At 54.6% G+C, this 14980-nt stretch overlaps 5 protein-coding genes across 5 annotated transcripts; 1 reads left to right on the plus strand and 4 right to left on the minus strand.

The window, feature by feature from the left end:
• Nucleotides 1-110: 110 nt before the first annotated feature.
• On the minus strand, nucleotides 111-2128 carry BDZ83DRAFT_632541 (uncharacterized protein; the record flags this gene model as incomplete). Its single annotated transcript, XM_060508978.1, has 2 exons — nucleotides 2106-2128; nucleotides 111-2049 (listed from the first exon to the last, which is right to left on the minus strand). A coding segment is annotated over exon 2 (1228 nt), but the record flags the coding sequence as incomplete, so codon positions are not given.
• Nucleotides 2129-3248: 1120 nt separating this feature from the next.
• On the minus strand, nucleotides 3249-6772 carry BDZ83DRAFT_467071 (high-temperature-induced dauer-formation protein). Its single transcript, XM_060503267.1, has 5 exons — nucleotides 6442-6772; nucleotides 5668-6381; nucleotides 5022-5615; nucleotides 4728-4971; nucleotides 3249-4635 (listed from the first exon to the last, which is right to left on the minus strand). The coding sequence occupies exons 1-5, from the start codon at nucleotides 6535-6537 to the stop codon at nucleotides 3656-3658; spliced, it is 2628 nt and encodes an 875-aa protein (XP_060361299.1). The 5' UTR covers nucleotides 6538-6772; the 3' UTR covers nucleotides 3249-3655.
• Nucleotides 6773-7060: 288 nt separating this feature from the next.
• BDZ83DRAFT_632558 (nuclear pore complex component) lies at nucleotides 7061-8668 on the minus strand. Its single transcript, XM_060508979.1, has 3 exons — nucleotides 8346-8668; nucleotides 7950-8274; nucleotides 7061-7897 (listed from the first exon to the last, which is right to left on the minus strand). Exons 2-3 carry the CDS (start codon nucleotides 8189-8191, stop codon nucleotides 7330-7332), a joined length of 810 nt encoding a protein of 269 aa, XP_060361300.1. The 5' UTR covers nucleotides 8192-8274; nucleotides 8346-8668; the 3' UTR covers nucleotides 7061-7329.
• Nucleotides 8669-9254: 586 nt separating this feature from the next.
• BDZ83DRAFT_585751 (uncharacterized protein) lies at nucleotides 9255-11069 on the plus strand (the record flags this gene model as incomplete). The annotated part of the gene is made up of 3 exons (XM_060505872.1): nucleotides 9255-9684; nucleotides 9734-10923; nucleotides 10977-11069. The coding sequence occupies 3 exons, from the start codon at nucleotides 9255-9257 to the stop codon at nucleotides 11067-11069; spliced, it is 1713 nt and encodes a 570-aa protein (XP_060361301.1).
• An 849-nt stretch (nucleotides 11070-11918) lies between these two features.
• Nucleotides 11919-13631, minus strand: BDZ83DRAFT_585691 (major facilitator superfamily transporter; the record flags this gene model as incomplete). Its single annotated transcript, XM_060505868.1, has 2 exons — nucleotides 11919-12229; nucleotides 12287-13631. The coding sequence occupies 2 exons, from the start codon at nucleotides 13629-13631 to the stop codon at nucleotides 11919-11921; spliced, it is 1656 nt and encodes a 551-aa protein (XP_060361302.1).
• Nucleotides 13632-14980: the final 1349 nt, after the last annotated feature.

Here is a 14980-nt window from a genome sequence, read left to right on the forward strand (position 1 = left end):
TATTGAACCCACGTCTCTACTACGAAGGCTCAGCTTTAGAGTAAGGTAGGTAAGCTTTGGACCGAGTTCGAGATCTATCACATTCCATCTCCAAAGTATGTGACAACTTATCTGCAAGAAATCTCTATATCGAACCTGGGCAAAGACTTGGTATATACCAGAGATTCTACAAGGAAAGCATCTTAAAAGCACCATGCACTGAGATCAAGACACCGCTCGATCCACATTAGCGTGGCGTTGGAGCGCCTGACTTCAACGAATGTAATTACTAAAGTAGCTATATTCTCAGAACATGCCTTGTGTCGTATACATCGGCATCACATTGGTATCATCATACAGAGTAAACAATATACAAAGTGGAAACATTAGAAACCAGCCGGTGCACTCTTCCTCAAGACCGAACACACAACTACTTCATGTCCACGGGGGGAGTGACGACAATGGTATCCGGACTCGCCCCAGCAAAATCAGCATCCGGCGGCGACAGCATCATCCCCGCATCACCGTCATCTAGCTGCAACGACTTTTTTGGCGTCTCAGACGCCTCGCGGATCTGGCTTAGTCGCCACTTGGTCGCCTCAAACTGCGGAGTGGAGGGCAACACCGGTGCCGTCGACGCCGCCGCCGATGTTGCACCTCTTTGGCCCGAACCCGTCACCGCCGTGGAGGCAGACGAGTCGGATTGCACAGCGACACCCTGCAGAGGCACCGTTTCCGGTCTCTGCTGCTGTCGGGCGACGATGTCTTGCAACCTGGCGTCAAAGGAGAGGAGATTTGCGGCCAGGCCCCTGACGCCGTCGCCGATGAGCTCGGGGTGGTCCCAGGCTACGAGACCTGGACGTCCTCCCGGGGCAGATACGCGACGGACGTGGACGGCGTTGTACGAGACGTTGGCCCAGGCGGGGCAGACGTACGGGTTCGGGGCGGGATGGGGCGAGACGAGGTCGACGTCGACGTCATCCCGGGCTTGTGTCTGGGCTTCTAGATCGTCGTCCGCGATTCGTCGCCCGCCGGATACTTCCCCTGGCTCCCCGGCTCCCGAGAAAACTGTAATGGCCACATTGGGTTTCTTGGACGGTTTTACAAGCGGCGGAGTCGTCTCTTGGTGCGTCAGACAACGCGCCCAGAGGCGCATCGCCGCCTCCGGACCGGGGAGCCAGGCCGTCTGGGTGAAGGTGATGATCTCGGCGGCCGGGAACTCTTTCTTGGCGCCGAGAACGCGGATGACTTTGAGAACGAGGGCGAGGAGGCCCACGGGGGAGTCGCAGAGCGCAAAGGACGTTGTGTTTGGCTCCACCAGAGTACTGCCTGCGCCGGTCTGGAGTGAAGTAGGAAGAGGGCGCCTCTTCCCAGCTGAGATATGGCTCGCGTGGGTTTCTTCGTCGAGGGAACGGAGGTCCTCGCTCTGATAGCCTAGGATGGGCGCGTGAAAGAACTTGGCGAGGGACCACTTCATCCACTCGAGTGGTGCCTCCTTGAGCGTCGGCGCCGCGAGGGACGGGCTGACGAAGTGTGCGCCGAGGCAGCTGCTGGGGTGATGGCGGGCCAGGTGGTCCGCGAGCTTCCAGTCGATTTGCGCGGGGCTGGAGGCCGCGGAGGCCGTATTGGAGACTAGATAGTGCGGGTACGAGAGGCGCGCCATCAGTGTGTTGAGGATGTCCGTTGTCGTCGGGATGACGGAGGCATCGTCGGAGGGGAGGGCATCGCTGAAGCCGAGGCCGGGGAGGGAGGGGATGACGATGTGGAAGGGCTGCTGCTGCTGGTGCTCTCCGTCTGGAGATGATGGTGATTCGGGTTCGGTGAGCGGCTGGATGAGGTGGCCGAGGGAGAGGTTCGTGAAAGGGAATGGGGGTATCAGGAGGAGAGGGATGGCGTTGCTGTGTGAGGATCTGACGTGGATGAAGTGAAGACGAACGGGCGAGGATGAGCCTGGCGGGGCGATGGCTGTGCGGAACTGGGGCAGTTGATTGTTGAAAGCTGTCTCTTGTTCTCGCCAATCGTACTTTTCTAGCCTGCGATGAGTTAGAAGGGTCTTTGCATGAGCCAACGCTTCTTCCTCCGTCAACTTGATCTCTTGGACGGGATCAAATAAGACTTCGACTCACCAAAAGTCAATGAGCGGTTCGATTCGAGACTTTGGCTCCCACCAGTCCCGAGACTTGTTGGGTTCTGAGGGCTCATGAGGAAGTCTCGTGAGCTCCAGTTTTTGTTTCGTGAGATCGAGATATTTGCTGGACACCTTTCATTCGAACATCAACTTTATGTTAGCCGGGAAAGCTCGACACCTCTCAATCCCCTTTTCCCAACCAGTTATCCCTTCACTTCAGCCTCTGGGAGTCCTCACATGTATGCGGTAAGGGCTGATCTCATCTCCGGCCACGCCAGCGGCGCCCGAGTCGTGAGTGCTGGCCATGGTAATAGTCAATTAGCATCATACACGTGTGAATGTGCCGGCGGGACTCATATGAATATATCAAAATCGCCTTCGCCCAGTACTGAGCGGAAACACCGGAAAGTAAACAAGTCGCAATAGCAACAGCATACGGGGAGGGTCTTATTGAGTAATTGTAGCCCAAAAACCAGGAATAGCGGGTGCAGTAAGGCTAGACGGGGAAAATCATGAACAAGGTTAAGCGAGCCGAAACTATTTGATACAACCTTCTCTTAAGCCTGGGAAACAGAACCACATCCTGCATCGTCTCATTACCTACCTACTAATGGTCCGGGACTTTGATAAAGTGCCATGACCCAGGTGGTCCACCATCTTTGCAACCGAAGAGAGAGCGCACTTCCATGTCGTTTCGTGGTGTGGCGCTATGGCTTGAACTCTCTCCCCTTGTTTGCCAGGCGGCCTCTGAATGGGCGATCTGGACTACGAGGGGGTCTAGAACCGTAGAACAGGTACGCGCCGGGCAAGCTTGTGGCGGTGCGTACGAATCCCTGGACAAGCTCGGAAATGATCACCGCTTTTTGCTAGATTGTGCCAGGTACAGAGTTGCATCAGTCGCCAGGTTTGGGCCGTCTGCCAACACACTCATCGGCGAAGGGCACGTTATAACGGCTCATTGGTCGTGCTAAAGTCCTCATTCCCTGCTCGTTGGAATGGCGCTCTCGCCACGTCAAGCCACACCTTTCTAGGTACTTGACAACCGCGTGCCACCGTGCCGCCTCGATGTTCTCAGAGCAGTAAGCGAAGTCGAGTCACGGATACTTCAGTTCTTGCTGGTCTTGTTGGCACTTTAAGAGTCAGACACTGAGTGAAAGATTGTTGGATTGATTGTAACTCCTACCGCCTGCCAATGCCCGTTCAATCCCGCTTCAACTACACACGCGTCGTTTGCCACATCTCACTACCTTGACGCGATCTTGGTCTATGGCGCGATTAGCACCTTCCTAAACTCTCGGCCTCGTCTTCTACCGATCTGTTCCTCCTTCACCGACCCCTTTCTACGCAAGGGTCGACATTTGCTACTGTGGTCTGACTGCTTCTGCAACGGGCCTTCAGCCTGCAGCTGTGTTGCTATCATGCTTTGCCATCTTCCCCTGAGCCTCGTCCTCGGGTGTCGAATGATCTAACCAAGGTCCTCGCGACCCCGCATCAGAGGATGAGACGAAGATGTTGAGGAATTTCCCGTCTGTAAGCCTCATCGCGTTATCATCCTGGACGCTGACTGGCTGCTGGTGGTGTACCTCCGGGGCCTCGCAGGTTCATAGCACCGATTCGGGACACGATATTGCTTCCAACAGCATCGACGGCTCCCCTCGGCGATGCCAGACTTGGCCCTTGAGGTGCAGTCTCTTGGACTCTGAACAGCTTGATCGCCGTACCATTCCAGATTCCAACTGTGCCCTTCGAGATCTGAATCTCGCTGCTGAAAACGAAGCCCCACAACAACGATTCATACCATCCTAGTGAGAGCTGCGACCACTCGAAGGAGTGCACCCGTGGTGGTGTTGGGTCAACTCCCACCAGCTTGATTTCTTGGATTTTCAAAAGTGTCTCTCGGTTTGCAGACTCTCCTGCAAGAGCTTGCCTGGGCAACAGAGCTGTCACCTGCTGAATCACGGTCAGGCTGGTGTGAAGAGGCAGCTCTGGCAACCAGCTTTCAATCCAATTGGCTGTTGGCTCAAAGCCACCGGATTGTGACTGTCCACTTGCAGAATATCCGCCCAGACTAGTGGTGCTGTTTTGCCTGGAGAAGTTGCTCATGCCGGCGGGCATCTTGCCTCTAGCCTTTTCTGACATTCCCCGGAGTTGTGTCGGAACGGCGTCCTCCACCACTGATGCTTGTGACGATGCCACAGATGGGTTTTCGCTCGTGGTTGACTGGGCTGGCGTTGGGCGGTGATCCTCGTCCTCGCTATCGTCCTCGTCATCACCAATCGCGAACGTACCGTCCTCTTCTGGAACATCACTTAACGTCGGAGGTCGAGGGTGAGATGTCGTTGGGCTCCGGATACTTTCTGCCGAGCTCCTCACAGAACTTGGCTCGAGTCCATCACCATTGGCTGCTGATTCTTTGCGGCGACGGTTTCGTCTCTCGATCTCCTCCTGACCGCTCTCCAAGGTGAACGTCCGTAGTGCTTCTATCCGCTTCTTGTTGCGCAGGATTGCGAAAATAAGCTCAGGATTCTCTGTCTAGAGGTTAGTATTTTTTCGTGCCAGATTCGGAGAGTCAGGAGATTGCCAGCATTGCAGTTTCTGACGAACATGGTGGCTTGCTTACTTTGGTAGTTATGTTCGACAATGGAATTTATCGACTCCAATAGTGACCTTAGTAAATCGTGATTGTTGTCGTTTGCAAGAAGGAAGGAAGGTGAAGACATGGACGAAAATAGTTGCAGGAGCTTTGAGGCAGATGCCGAGCTTAGCCCCTCTAGATAGGGGGCAATGTTATTGATGACAGCCATGAGAGCTGGGTATATAGCTGTCAGTCTGCCTTGACTCGTGGTGATGAGGTTGTAGATGGACTTGTTTTTATTAGCTGAGATCGACACAAATGCAGCAGAATCTCTCTTACGTGTATCAGGAAATCCGCATGAGTGCCACTGAAGCCAGGTATCCTGATAATCAAAGGCAGGCTGTCCTGGCCTTCGAATCTTCTGTTGAGATTGGCGCCAAAGTTTTTCTCAACACTCAGCGTCTGCAGCAGAAAAGCACACATTCTCACAACACCTTGCTTGGATGCGTCATTCTTGTACTCCAGAGCGTAGAACAGAGTGAGCACGACAAAATCATGAACCCGCTCAGTATCGATGATGAACGACCTGAATCTCTTGTTGCACTGAGTGATTTCCCAAAAGAGCATGATGATCTCTGGCGCAAATCTGGCATTGGTTTGCCCACTAGGAAGATACGAGCTCTTCTCATGGAGCGGCTGGTTGAGAATCCGTGTCATACCGTCGACGATGAACTGAAAGTCTTGTGGCCGATGGAGTCTGCCAAGGAAGTGGCGGTAATAATTCTTGGGAGTTGTGCCGTTTTGCTCGGGAATTGGGTACAATAGGAACACTAGCAAAAGCTGGAGTGTGTATGTCACCAGTATCTGCTTCTCGTCTTTGAAGACCAGAGTATTATATGGTACACGCCAGGTAGCTGGATTGTACTTCAGGGTCTGTGTCTGTCAGTATGAAGCCAGGCGACAGGGAACGAGCTGCTTCACATACAGTGTTGAGCAACGAGCACAAGACTGATAGCACGACCTGCTTATCGGGGCACGTGCAGATATGCGTCAAGGCTCGAATTCCTCTCTGCGGAAGCACGTTTGATGACATGTACATGCTTTGGCTAGTCATAGTAAGCAGCAAGCGGAGTATCTCGCTACGATTGCTCTCGAATTCTTTGGTGGTCGCCACTGATGTGTTGCAGCCTACACCACTCTGCCAGATGGCGTACGATACTTTCGGCCGCCCACTAGGCTGCCTAGGTAGAGTGAGGTCAGAGAAGAACAGCAAATCAATCAATGTGTCGATGAGCTCTTCGGCGAGGGGTTTGGCATCTTCGAAGTCTTCATTTTCGTTCTTGGGCGGTTTCTGGCCTTCTTGAGCCCCGTCAAACAGCACTTCGGCAGCAATCGCAGATTGCCTAGTTCTCTTCCTCCGCGCACCCCAGAAGAACCGCTCCTCCCATGCTGCAAGATTATCTGCCTCGTAGATGAAGGGAAGGATGCGCGTCAGGACGCGGACGCAATTGAGAGCATCGCGTTCGGGGGCGATTTCGGGATCGGGGAACGAAGGATGGTAGCGCAGGATGAACAGGCGTGATGTTAATGCCAATATTAGAGTTTCTAAATTCTCTAAAGCCTTGTCTCGAGTGCGACGAATGTCGGCGGGGGCGAAAAGGCTGAAGATATCCTCTGAGGATTCGGGAAGCTCCCAAAACTACACGGGCGGGCTGGGTCAGTATCACGGGCAAAGAGGACACCTCATAAGCTGACATACAGAAGTCCAGTAGGGATCATCGGCGGGAATGTGTCGCTCTTCAGAAAGCCTGAAGATGCCTTTCTTGAAGACAAGCTTCGAATCGCTGGCGCCCATGTTGTCACAGAGGGGGCATACTATCCGTAGAAATGTTTCTGGCGGAAAGAAGAAGCTTGGGAGGTCGACGGTTCAGTGTCCCAGACACCAGATTCCCAGAAGCGCGCCGAGTGCTACGTAATGGCGGAGGAGCGGGTCGCAGGTTGATGTTTGGCCAATGAAGGGGGAAGGGCGGGGTGGCAGTTCGCCGTATCTCAAAAGTTCACGTCCCCGTCCCGTTTCCCATCCTCCGTGCCAGACCTCCATACCGAGGTACGTACCTCCCTAAACTTTAAGGACTTTCGTTACCTATGCAGTTAATATACCTACTTCGAATTGGATAGCTCTCGAAGCTCATAAGCCTCGCCGAAGCAATCAAGCCGCAAACTGCAATCATCTCTCTGATTCACAGTACTTTAAGCTGAAGCTGAAGTTTCCCAATTCCTTCAGATTGGCTATGCATAGGACGCTGGCCTGGGGCCTGACCAGCTACCTCATCCTGAAGCTTGACACGTGAACAAACTGGAGCTCTTGCATGCGAGTAGGGACGCAATGACACAGGTCTATTACTTCGAAATCAAGACAGGACCCTTGAGGTTCAGTTCCTCGATTGATTTATATGATCCACGCGAACATTTATGTACAGTCTGGGGACTTTTTGACTTTATTGCAGAGCATCTAGTCAGCCTTTGTCTCCACCCCATGAGAAACATCACACCCAAACGCCTTTCGCAAGGTATCCATCCCACTGACTGCAGTCATTCATCTTCCAAATTCCTTTTAGGCCCTGAAAGCGTAGTGCGCTGTCGTCGCCTAATGCATCCAGGTACCACCTGACGACCTCCTCCCTCTCTCGTAGAGCCACTTGTTGTTCAGTCCTACGCTGGTGCGCTTTCCGGTAGAGGGGCTCGGCGTTCCCGGATCAGGGAAGAGGGAAGATGCAGTACTCGCTCCCAGGTTCGTAGAAGAGCCAAAGGACGATCTCCGGTTGCTGTTCAAGCTGGCCGAGAACTTTGAGGGGCTGTTGTGAAGGGGCGAAGGAGAGTAAGACTGTCCGTTTCCATTGAAAGAGCCCCCAAGAGCTGGGCTGCCTCTGCCGGAAAGCGGGGAGCCAGAGAAGCTCCGGTTGCTCGCAGGCGAACCTGCCAGAGAAGGCGTCCGCGAGTAACGTGGCGGGGTGCTGTAAACAGCATCAGGTGTCGCTGCTGCAGAACTAGGCGGCAGTCCGAGAAGTTGGCGCTGAGCAGGCGTCAAGGGAATGTCGGAAAGGTCGTCGGCCGATCGGAGCAGAGGCAGCATAGCCATGCCAATGTTAACCAGAGGAATGAGCTGGATCAGGTAGTATGCCCAACCCAAATATGACCGCAAGGAGCTACTAAACCTGCTCAGCTAGTTAGCAGCGGTCGCACTCGTAAGGTCAACGGAAGGCGTACCATTGTGCGGGAATGTATGAACGTGAAAAGATCTGGGACAGCCAGAGACTGAGAAGAAAGCCGATGTTCAGAGCTATCCGTCTAACGTTCTTTTCGGAAAATGTTGTTGCGTTCCGCCGTCTCGTGATCTCATTCAGGCGTGGGTGTCTCCATGTGCCAGGACTGTCGACAATAGGGGTGGGCTTTTGCGGCGTCGACTTGACGGGAGTGCTGACAGCAGCTCGGCTTGCCGACGGAGACATTATTGCCGCAAAGACTGACAAGACTGAGAGGTGAGGTCGAGGAGCAGAGGTCGTCGTGCGGTAACCACAGTCAGGGTCAAAGCCTGTTGCGCAAGAGTTAGTTCCAGTCATCTGCAGGTCTACACATGCGTCCGTCATGATCAATGCGACTTACTCTTCCCAGTGATTTCGCAAACCTGTTTTTTGTTAGTACAAGTTCTCTTAGACGCTGCGCTATCGCCGAGCGCTCGCGTGCTTCAATGCGCCGCTTCAAGTCGGGTTGTCGATGGTGATGGATGTGGCAGGAAACATTGGCTGCAGCAACTCGCAAAGCAGTGGCAGAAAAACAATACTCCAGCCACACGGACCACAGCAACCGGCAGGGAGCGGTCTGTTGCGAAGCGGATACCTGCGCTCTTGCCTGGTGGGGGATGTGGCTTGCTCTTGCCGTTTCTTACGAGCAGTTGGGTACGTACCGATCACAGCTCACTTCAGGGTGCGATGGTCCCCTAAGTATCTCAAAGTATGACTTGTCAAAGTGTCTTACACATGCCGCTGCAGATCACTCGAGTCCTCTCGCGACCGGAGGCAGCCTTAGCAAGAGTACCTGAAGATACAGAGAAGTGTAGCCTCGACGTTGGAAACACTTGGTTAGACTTTCCGCAGCTTGGGAACTCCCGCGCTGACTACGCAGAAAGGCAGGCCGGTCAGAGACGCGCAGTGTGCTAGTTGCCCGGCTCCATCATGTTGGAGAATCCTGGACGCGGTACGAGTAAGGTACCTCACCCAGCTCGCTTTCGAGAAGCACCTAGTCGCAACAGCGGAAGCCGGGGGGGACGTCAGATCCCCGCCGTTGACTGCCAGCACAACCCACCTCAAGGCTCAGCACCAAGAAACCTCCGAGCTCGAGCTCCGCGGCACTGCCTCACCTCATGCTTTTCCCTTTTGTTAACCCTCCGAGCTTTCCATGCGGGCCACGTAAAGCCTTTTGTCGTTTTGCTTCCACCAGCACTCATACTCCTCAACTGACGACTAACCCCGGAGCTCGACCCGTCTCGCATCTCCCGCCATCCCGCCGCCCAAGATGGGCTTCTTTGACAACATCATGCACCAGATGGACGAGGGCGTTTCGGGCTTCTTCGGACAATGGAACGCTTACACCACTGCCCTCGTCACTTTTCTTGTCGCCATCGTTACTTACCGAATCGTCTCTAGCCAGGATCCCGACACCCATCCCATGCTGCTTGCCCGTCAAGCCCAAGGCTCTCCCGTTCGCCAACCAGCAGAATCCCCCGTCTACCGATCCCACTCTGCCCCTCATGGCATGCCCTTGAACAGCGGACTCAACGTCAAGGACCCCGGTGCTTCGAAGTGGGCAAGAGGACGTGATGGAGATCTTCGGGATATCTGGAGAAGAGCGGCAACTGGCGCCTCGGAGGAAGGCAAGCCTGTTGTAGGCAAGGGCCGCTTGTTGACGGTACTGGGCTCCGAGAACGTTATCGAGCACCAACTTGGTGAGTACACTTATTTTGCGCCGTTATCAACTTCTCTAACGCCGCGCAGATGATATCACTCGTCAAATCAATCTCATCGGACAACACATTCACGAGCAGGGTGGCATCCGAGTCGCCGTTTACCTGCCAAACTCTATCGAGCTTTTGGTGACGCTTTTCGCCTGCAGTTTTTACCCGAACCTCACAGCCATCCTGATCCCATTTGATGTGTCAGACGAGGAACTCGTGACGATGCTCCGCCGTTCTGCCGCCGATACCGTTATAACAGCCCCTGGCGCGTTCCCCTTCGACTCGGTCGTCAAGGCATACCCCGCTCTCCGCCAACTCATTTGGGTTGTAGATGAGGGAAGTTCCCACATGGACTGGAATGAAGTTCCCGAAGGAATGGGCGGTAGTGTCAACGTTGCGACATGGCAAGAGATCCTCCGTGATGCACCAGTCGATGCCGCGAGAGAGGTGCCCCCTGTCGACAAGGAAATTGAACCGAAGGATGTGGTGACTTTCTGGCAATCCAAGCCGGGAACTATGGAAGAGATGGTGCGCTTCACTCAGTCCAACTTGGTTGCCGGTGTTGCCGCTCAGCTCGCTGCGATCCCAACTACCCAACGCCTCAGTCCCTCTGATCTGTTCCTCGCTGCCGACTCTCTCACGAACATCCACACCTTGATCCTCACATTAGCAGCTCTGTTCTCCAACTCATCTGTTGCATTCAACTCAGTGGCTGGCAAGGTCACGGACTTGGCTCTGGCTACCCAGGGAGTTGCTCCTACAGTATTGGTGTCCACTCCCGAGACTCTGTTGAAGACCCACCAGGAGGCAACTAACCGCCTGACCTCTGCTTTGGCCAAGGTTGCTCACTGGGCCCAGTCCCGTAGCCTCACAGAGAGTGGTGTGATGCCCGTTGCATCCGCCGCGGCACGTTTCAACAGCGCATCTCGACCAGCTATCGGCAAGACTCCTGGAAAGCTGCGTCTTCTTTATGTCGCGGATAGGGTCGGGGCTGGCTCGCCGCCTTTGTCGTCACGAGAACTTTCCGATCTTCGCATTTTCACAGGCGCCAGAGTTATCTACGCTTTGGCCGCGCCCAAGGTTGCCGGAGCTGTCGCTCAGACTGGTTACTACGATTATAGAGTACATGAGGATAAGCAGTCGCACTTTGGTCCTCCTCTGACGAGCACTGAGATCCTGTTGAGAGATACGGAACAGCATAAAAATGCCGATCAGGAATATCAGGGAGAGGTGAGTTTGATGGCCATCCAAATCCCGGCCGCACAACTAACGCTGCAACCCAGATCATTGTTCGAGGTCCTTGTGTTGCAGGCAACGAGGCCACCATCAAGGCTACAGGCAAGATCCGGGATGACAACACGTTGGCATACGTATAGAAAATCCGTGTACATGGCCTCTTTGATATGTAGCTGAGTTCATGGATATGGGACAGACATAATCTGATTCATATTTTTACATCTTGTCCTTTGCCAATGGGTTCCTCGCATCTTCCATTTAAACCATCATTTGTGTGCGTACCTGGTTCTGCCAAGGATTGATTGATCTATTGCCAGTGAATTACTTTATCTTGCTGCCGACGTGGCCGGCGCCAGATCATTCGATATCAAACCATCGCTCACATGGCTCATGGCACATTGCTGTGCTCACTGCCAGTTTGCTTGAGCTGTATCTAGTCTTAATGCTTGACAGCGGGTATGTGCAGATTCAGCCAAAGCGACCACGCTCCAGATTACTTGCTCAGATGATGCTTTTGCCCTCCTCTGCCACGAGTCGACTTTGATGCTCATCTTCACCGTACGTAGTGTAAGAAGCTACCATCATGCCAAGGATGTAGAGAAATGTATAGAAAGCCATATCATACACTTACACAGCTATTGCTACTTGACTGTCCTAGCAAGTAAAAAAACATAGAGAAGTAGACAGAAACTGCAAAAGCTCAGCTCCCTATTGGGAGCCTACGAAAGATCCAAGGAGACTCTTACCAGCCTCAGGTGTAACGATGCAAGGATTTTTACTAGAAGAAGACGGGACTCGAACCCGGGACCCATGGGTGCGGAGCTATTCGAACTGAGGTAGGACATTCTCCGCTGCGCCACGGGCCTTGGTGATAGTAACAAGCAAATTTATTTATTATAGAGGGTATCGAGGCGGTGTCGGGCGGTGTGTGGATGTGAGTGAGTGAACCTGAGGCTTTTGCTCACAAGCCACGCGACCCCCGTCTCATCTCATCTTCTTTCCAAGGTCGAGTGGAGAACATGCTGCCTCATCAAGGAGATGAATACGAGGGCGAGGATGGACAGTCCGAGCATTGTGTACCAGACACTTCCAAAGGCCTCCCGGAAGGAGTCGATCACACCCGGCTTCCACCCGGGGGGAAGGTTCTTGAGCTCGTCGAGGTCGTCTCTGATGCGGCCGATGATCTCGGCGGCGTTGGGGTAGTCGCCGAAGCGTTCCCATAGCTTCACTCTCAGCACGTTCTGGTAGACAGCAGAACCGATGGTGATGCCGATGGTGCCTCCGAGACTGCGGGCCAGGTCTATGAAATCTAATTAGTCTATGCGGGCGGCTTTCCACATAACCAAGGATGACTTACATGTTGCTGATGTGATGACTGCTTGCTGTGAATGGTCGACGGCAGCAATGCAACCGAGCAGCGTAATAGTCAACATGGCTCCGTAGCCTCCTCCCACCAGGAAGAAGACGACATAGTTGACCCACGCCGGCGTGTTCTCGTTGAATTGCGTGAGGATAATGATGCCGGTGTTGAAAAGAACCAGGGCGCTGATTCCCGGGATCACGTATTTCCCGGTCCGCTTCATGATGTAGCCGGCGCCGACGGACATGATGGAGACGCCCAGGGGTGACGTCAAGATCCGTAGACCTGCCTGCGTGGCAGACAGCCCGTTGACTTGGAGGTACAGCGGCACGTAAAAGATGGCCATCATCATGACCATGGTGCACAGCAAATTGGTCAGGCAGGCGGCGAGGATGGTGCGGTTCGCGAGCAGGCGGACGGGGATGATAGGCTGCTTGACCCTGCTCTCCCAGACGATGAAGCCGATGAAGGCCACGACGGAGAGGGGGATTGTGGTGAGCGGGAGGGGGTGGACCCAGGGGACCAGGTTCCCACCTGCGTTGAGGCCGAGCAGGAGGAGCACGAGGAAGGAGATGGTCAGGAAGACGCCGAAGAAGTCGATGCGCGCCAGGTAGGACTTGTCCGAGGCCTTGGGTGGGACCTTTACGAGGACGGCGACGAGGACGGCGGAGACGAGGACCGGGGGCACTTGAACGAGGAAGGCGAGGCGCCAGCCCATTGCGGTGTGGTCGTTGATGAGACCGCCGAAGACGCCGCCAAGCATGGCGCCGGAGCCGTAGGCGATGTTGCCGATGCCCTGGTAGATGCCCCTCTGCCTGAGGGGAATGAGGTCGGAGCCGAGAAAGGTGGAGATGGACATGAGCCCTCCGCCGCCGACGCCGGCCACGACGCGGCCGAAGATCATGACGGACTCGGTGCGGGCAAGGCCGCAGATGAGGTTGCCGGCCGCGAAGAAGAGGTTGCTGAAGACGAGCCCGGGACCGCGGCCAAAGATGTCGGTCAGCCTGCCCGAGATGGGCTGGCAGGCGGCATTGGAGATGAGGTAGGCCGTGGCGAGCCAGCTCATGAGACTCAGGGACTTGAACTCGCTTGAGATGGGGCCGGAGAGGGTGGCGATGATTGTGCTGTCGATGGCGCCGAGGAAGACGCCAAAGTAGGAGGTGCCCAGGATGAGGGCCAGGCGGGTGCCGGAGACGGTCTCGGCGACGATGGTGGTCTCGTCGTCGTTGGCGGCAGCGGCGGTCCCATTGCTGGTCGTGTCGGTGGTGCCGTTGAGCAGCGGCGTCGTCTCTGAGCTCTGCTCGGTGGCGGCCGGGCGGCGCGTTTGCTCCTCGTCTGCCATCGTGTTTGATGGTGATGTTCTCTCCTCCTCTGCTTCGGCTTCCAACCTGGGTTTCCCTTTACTGCCTTGACCGATGCGGAGTTGAGCCCTTGAAAGTCATTCGTCAACGTCGCTGTCGATATGTCTCGAAGGTGTTAATGACGTTCAACCTATTGGGTCAATGCTTTTTTTTTCTTCGCATTATTGGGATAAGCTTTCCGGCCGGTGTCTTATGTAATCTATAAGCTCCCGGAAACAGAATGTCATTGCTGAAGAAGATTCACAGCGACAAAACAGACAGCAGTTCCCCGGACCCCGAATCTCGGCGTGCGCCCCCGTGGCCCCCCCTGGCAGCTGTGCCCGGCCGTCTGTCCGCAAAAGGCAACTGTGCAGCATGTCGAAGGCGGGCCGCCGGGCAATCTGAGTCTTGAGAGTCAGCACGGAGATAGACGCGGTAGAGATGGAGGAGATGTCAGCCACAGATGCGTACGATAAGATGGGCGCTGACGCTGGAGTAAGTCTACAAAAGAGGAGTTTGGAGGACGCCACATAGTAATCAGCCCCGACTAATTTTCATTGAGTCTCGCCCAACGGCGAAAAGACCCTTCCACCGAAGAGTTTATTGGGTAAGTAATTCCCGAAGCATTGCGTATGCCTTCCTTATCTTACCCACCAGCGACACAACCTTGCAATCACGTCACTGCCGATGTCGGTGTGCCCTGTCGCTCCCTCTGCGGTGCGCCCTTGGGCTCTTTCTTTAACTTGGCCTCACCTCCCCCATCTTCATCCTGGCGCTTGAATGAGGGACCTTTGTGATTTGACTCGACATTTGGTGGGAAAAGAGAATACAGAAATTGGAGGAGGTCATACGCCGCTCATGATGCTCCCTTCAACCAAGGGCCTCGAAAGCATCTCACGACGGGCGGGGTTTGGAAACGGAAAACGACTCTGACTTGCCGGAAAACTCGCCTTCAACTCACGGCGAAAAGACACCGGTAAGCGAGCGAGCACGCCCAGATCGAAGTTGCCCAGCAGCCCAGGTACGAGGTGGATCTCATTATTCTTTCTTTTCTGCGCGAGTGTGCTATGCGCCGCCTGACTGGCCTTGAAAATGCGTATGGGAAAGAAGGAAATGAAATGAAAGGTATAAACGGATGTTGTTCGTTTTGCCGCATGTTGTACAAGGCGATTGTTCTCCCCTCAAAAAGGTTTCCACTGAGGCCGCCGGAAAATGGCCTCAGTTTCCTCTCATCTCCACTTGACCATGTCCGGTGGTGTCTGACCGCAGCCAAACTGCCCATCAAAGGATTAAACCCAAGGCATGAGGACTTGATGAGGACTCTCACGCCGAGCAAGTATTCGGCGTGAGA

The sequence above is a fragment of the Colletotrichum acutatum genome (assembly GCF_030867785.1).
Source record: "Colletotrichum acutatum strain CBS 112980 chromosome Unknown BDZ83scaffold_99, whole genome shotgun sequence".
NCBI lineage: Eukaryota > Fungi > Ascomycota > Sordariomycetes > Glomerellales > Glomerellaceae > Colletotrichum > Colletotrichum acutatum.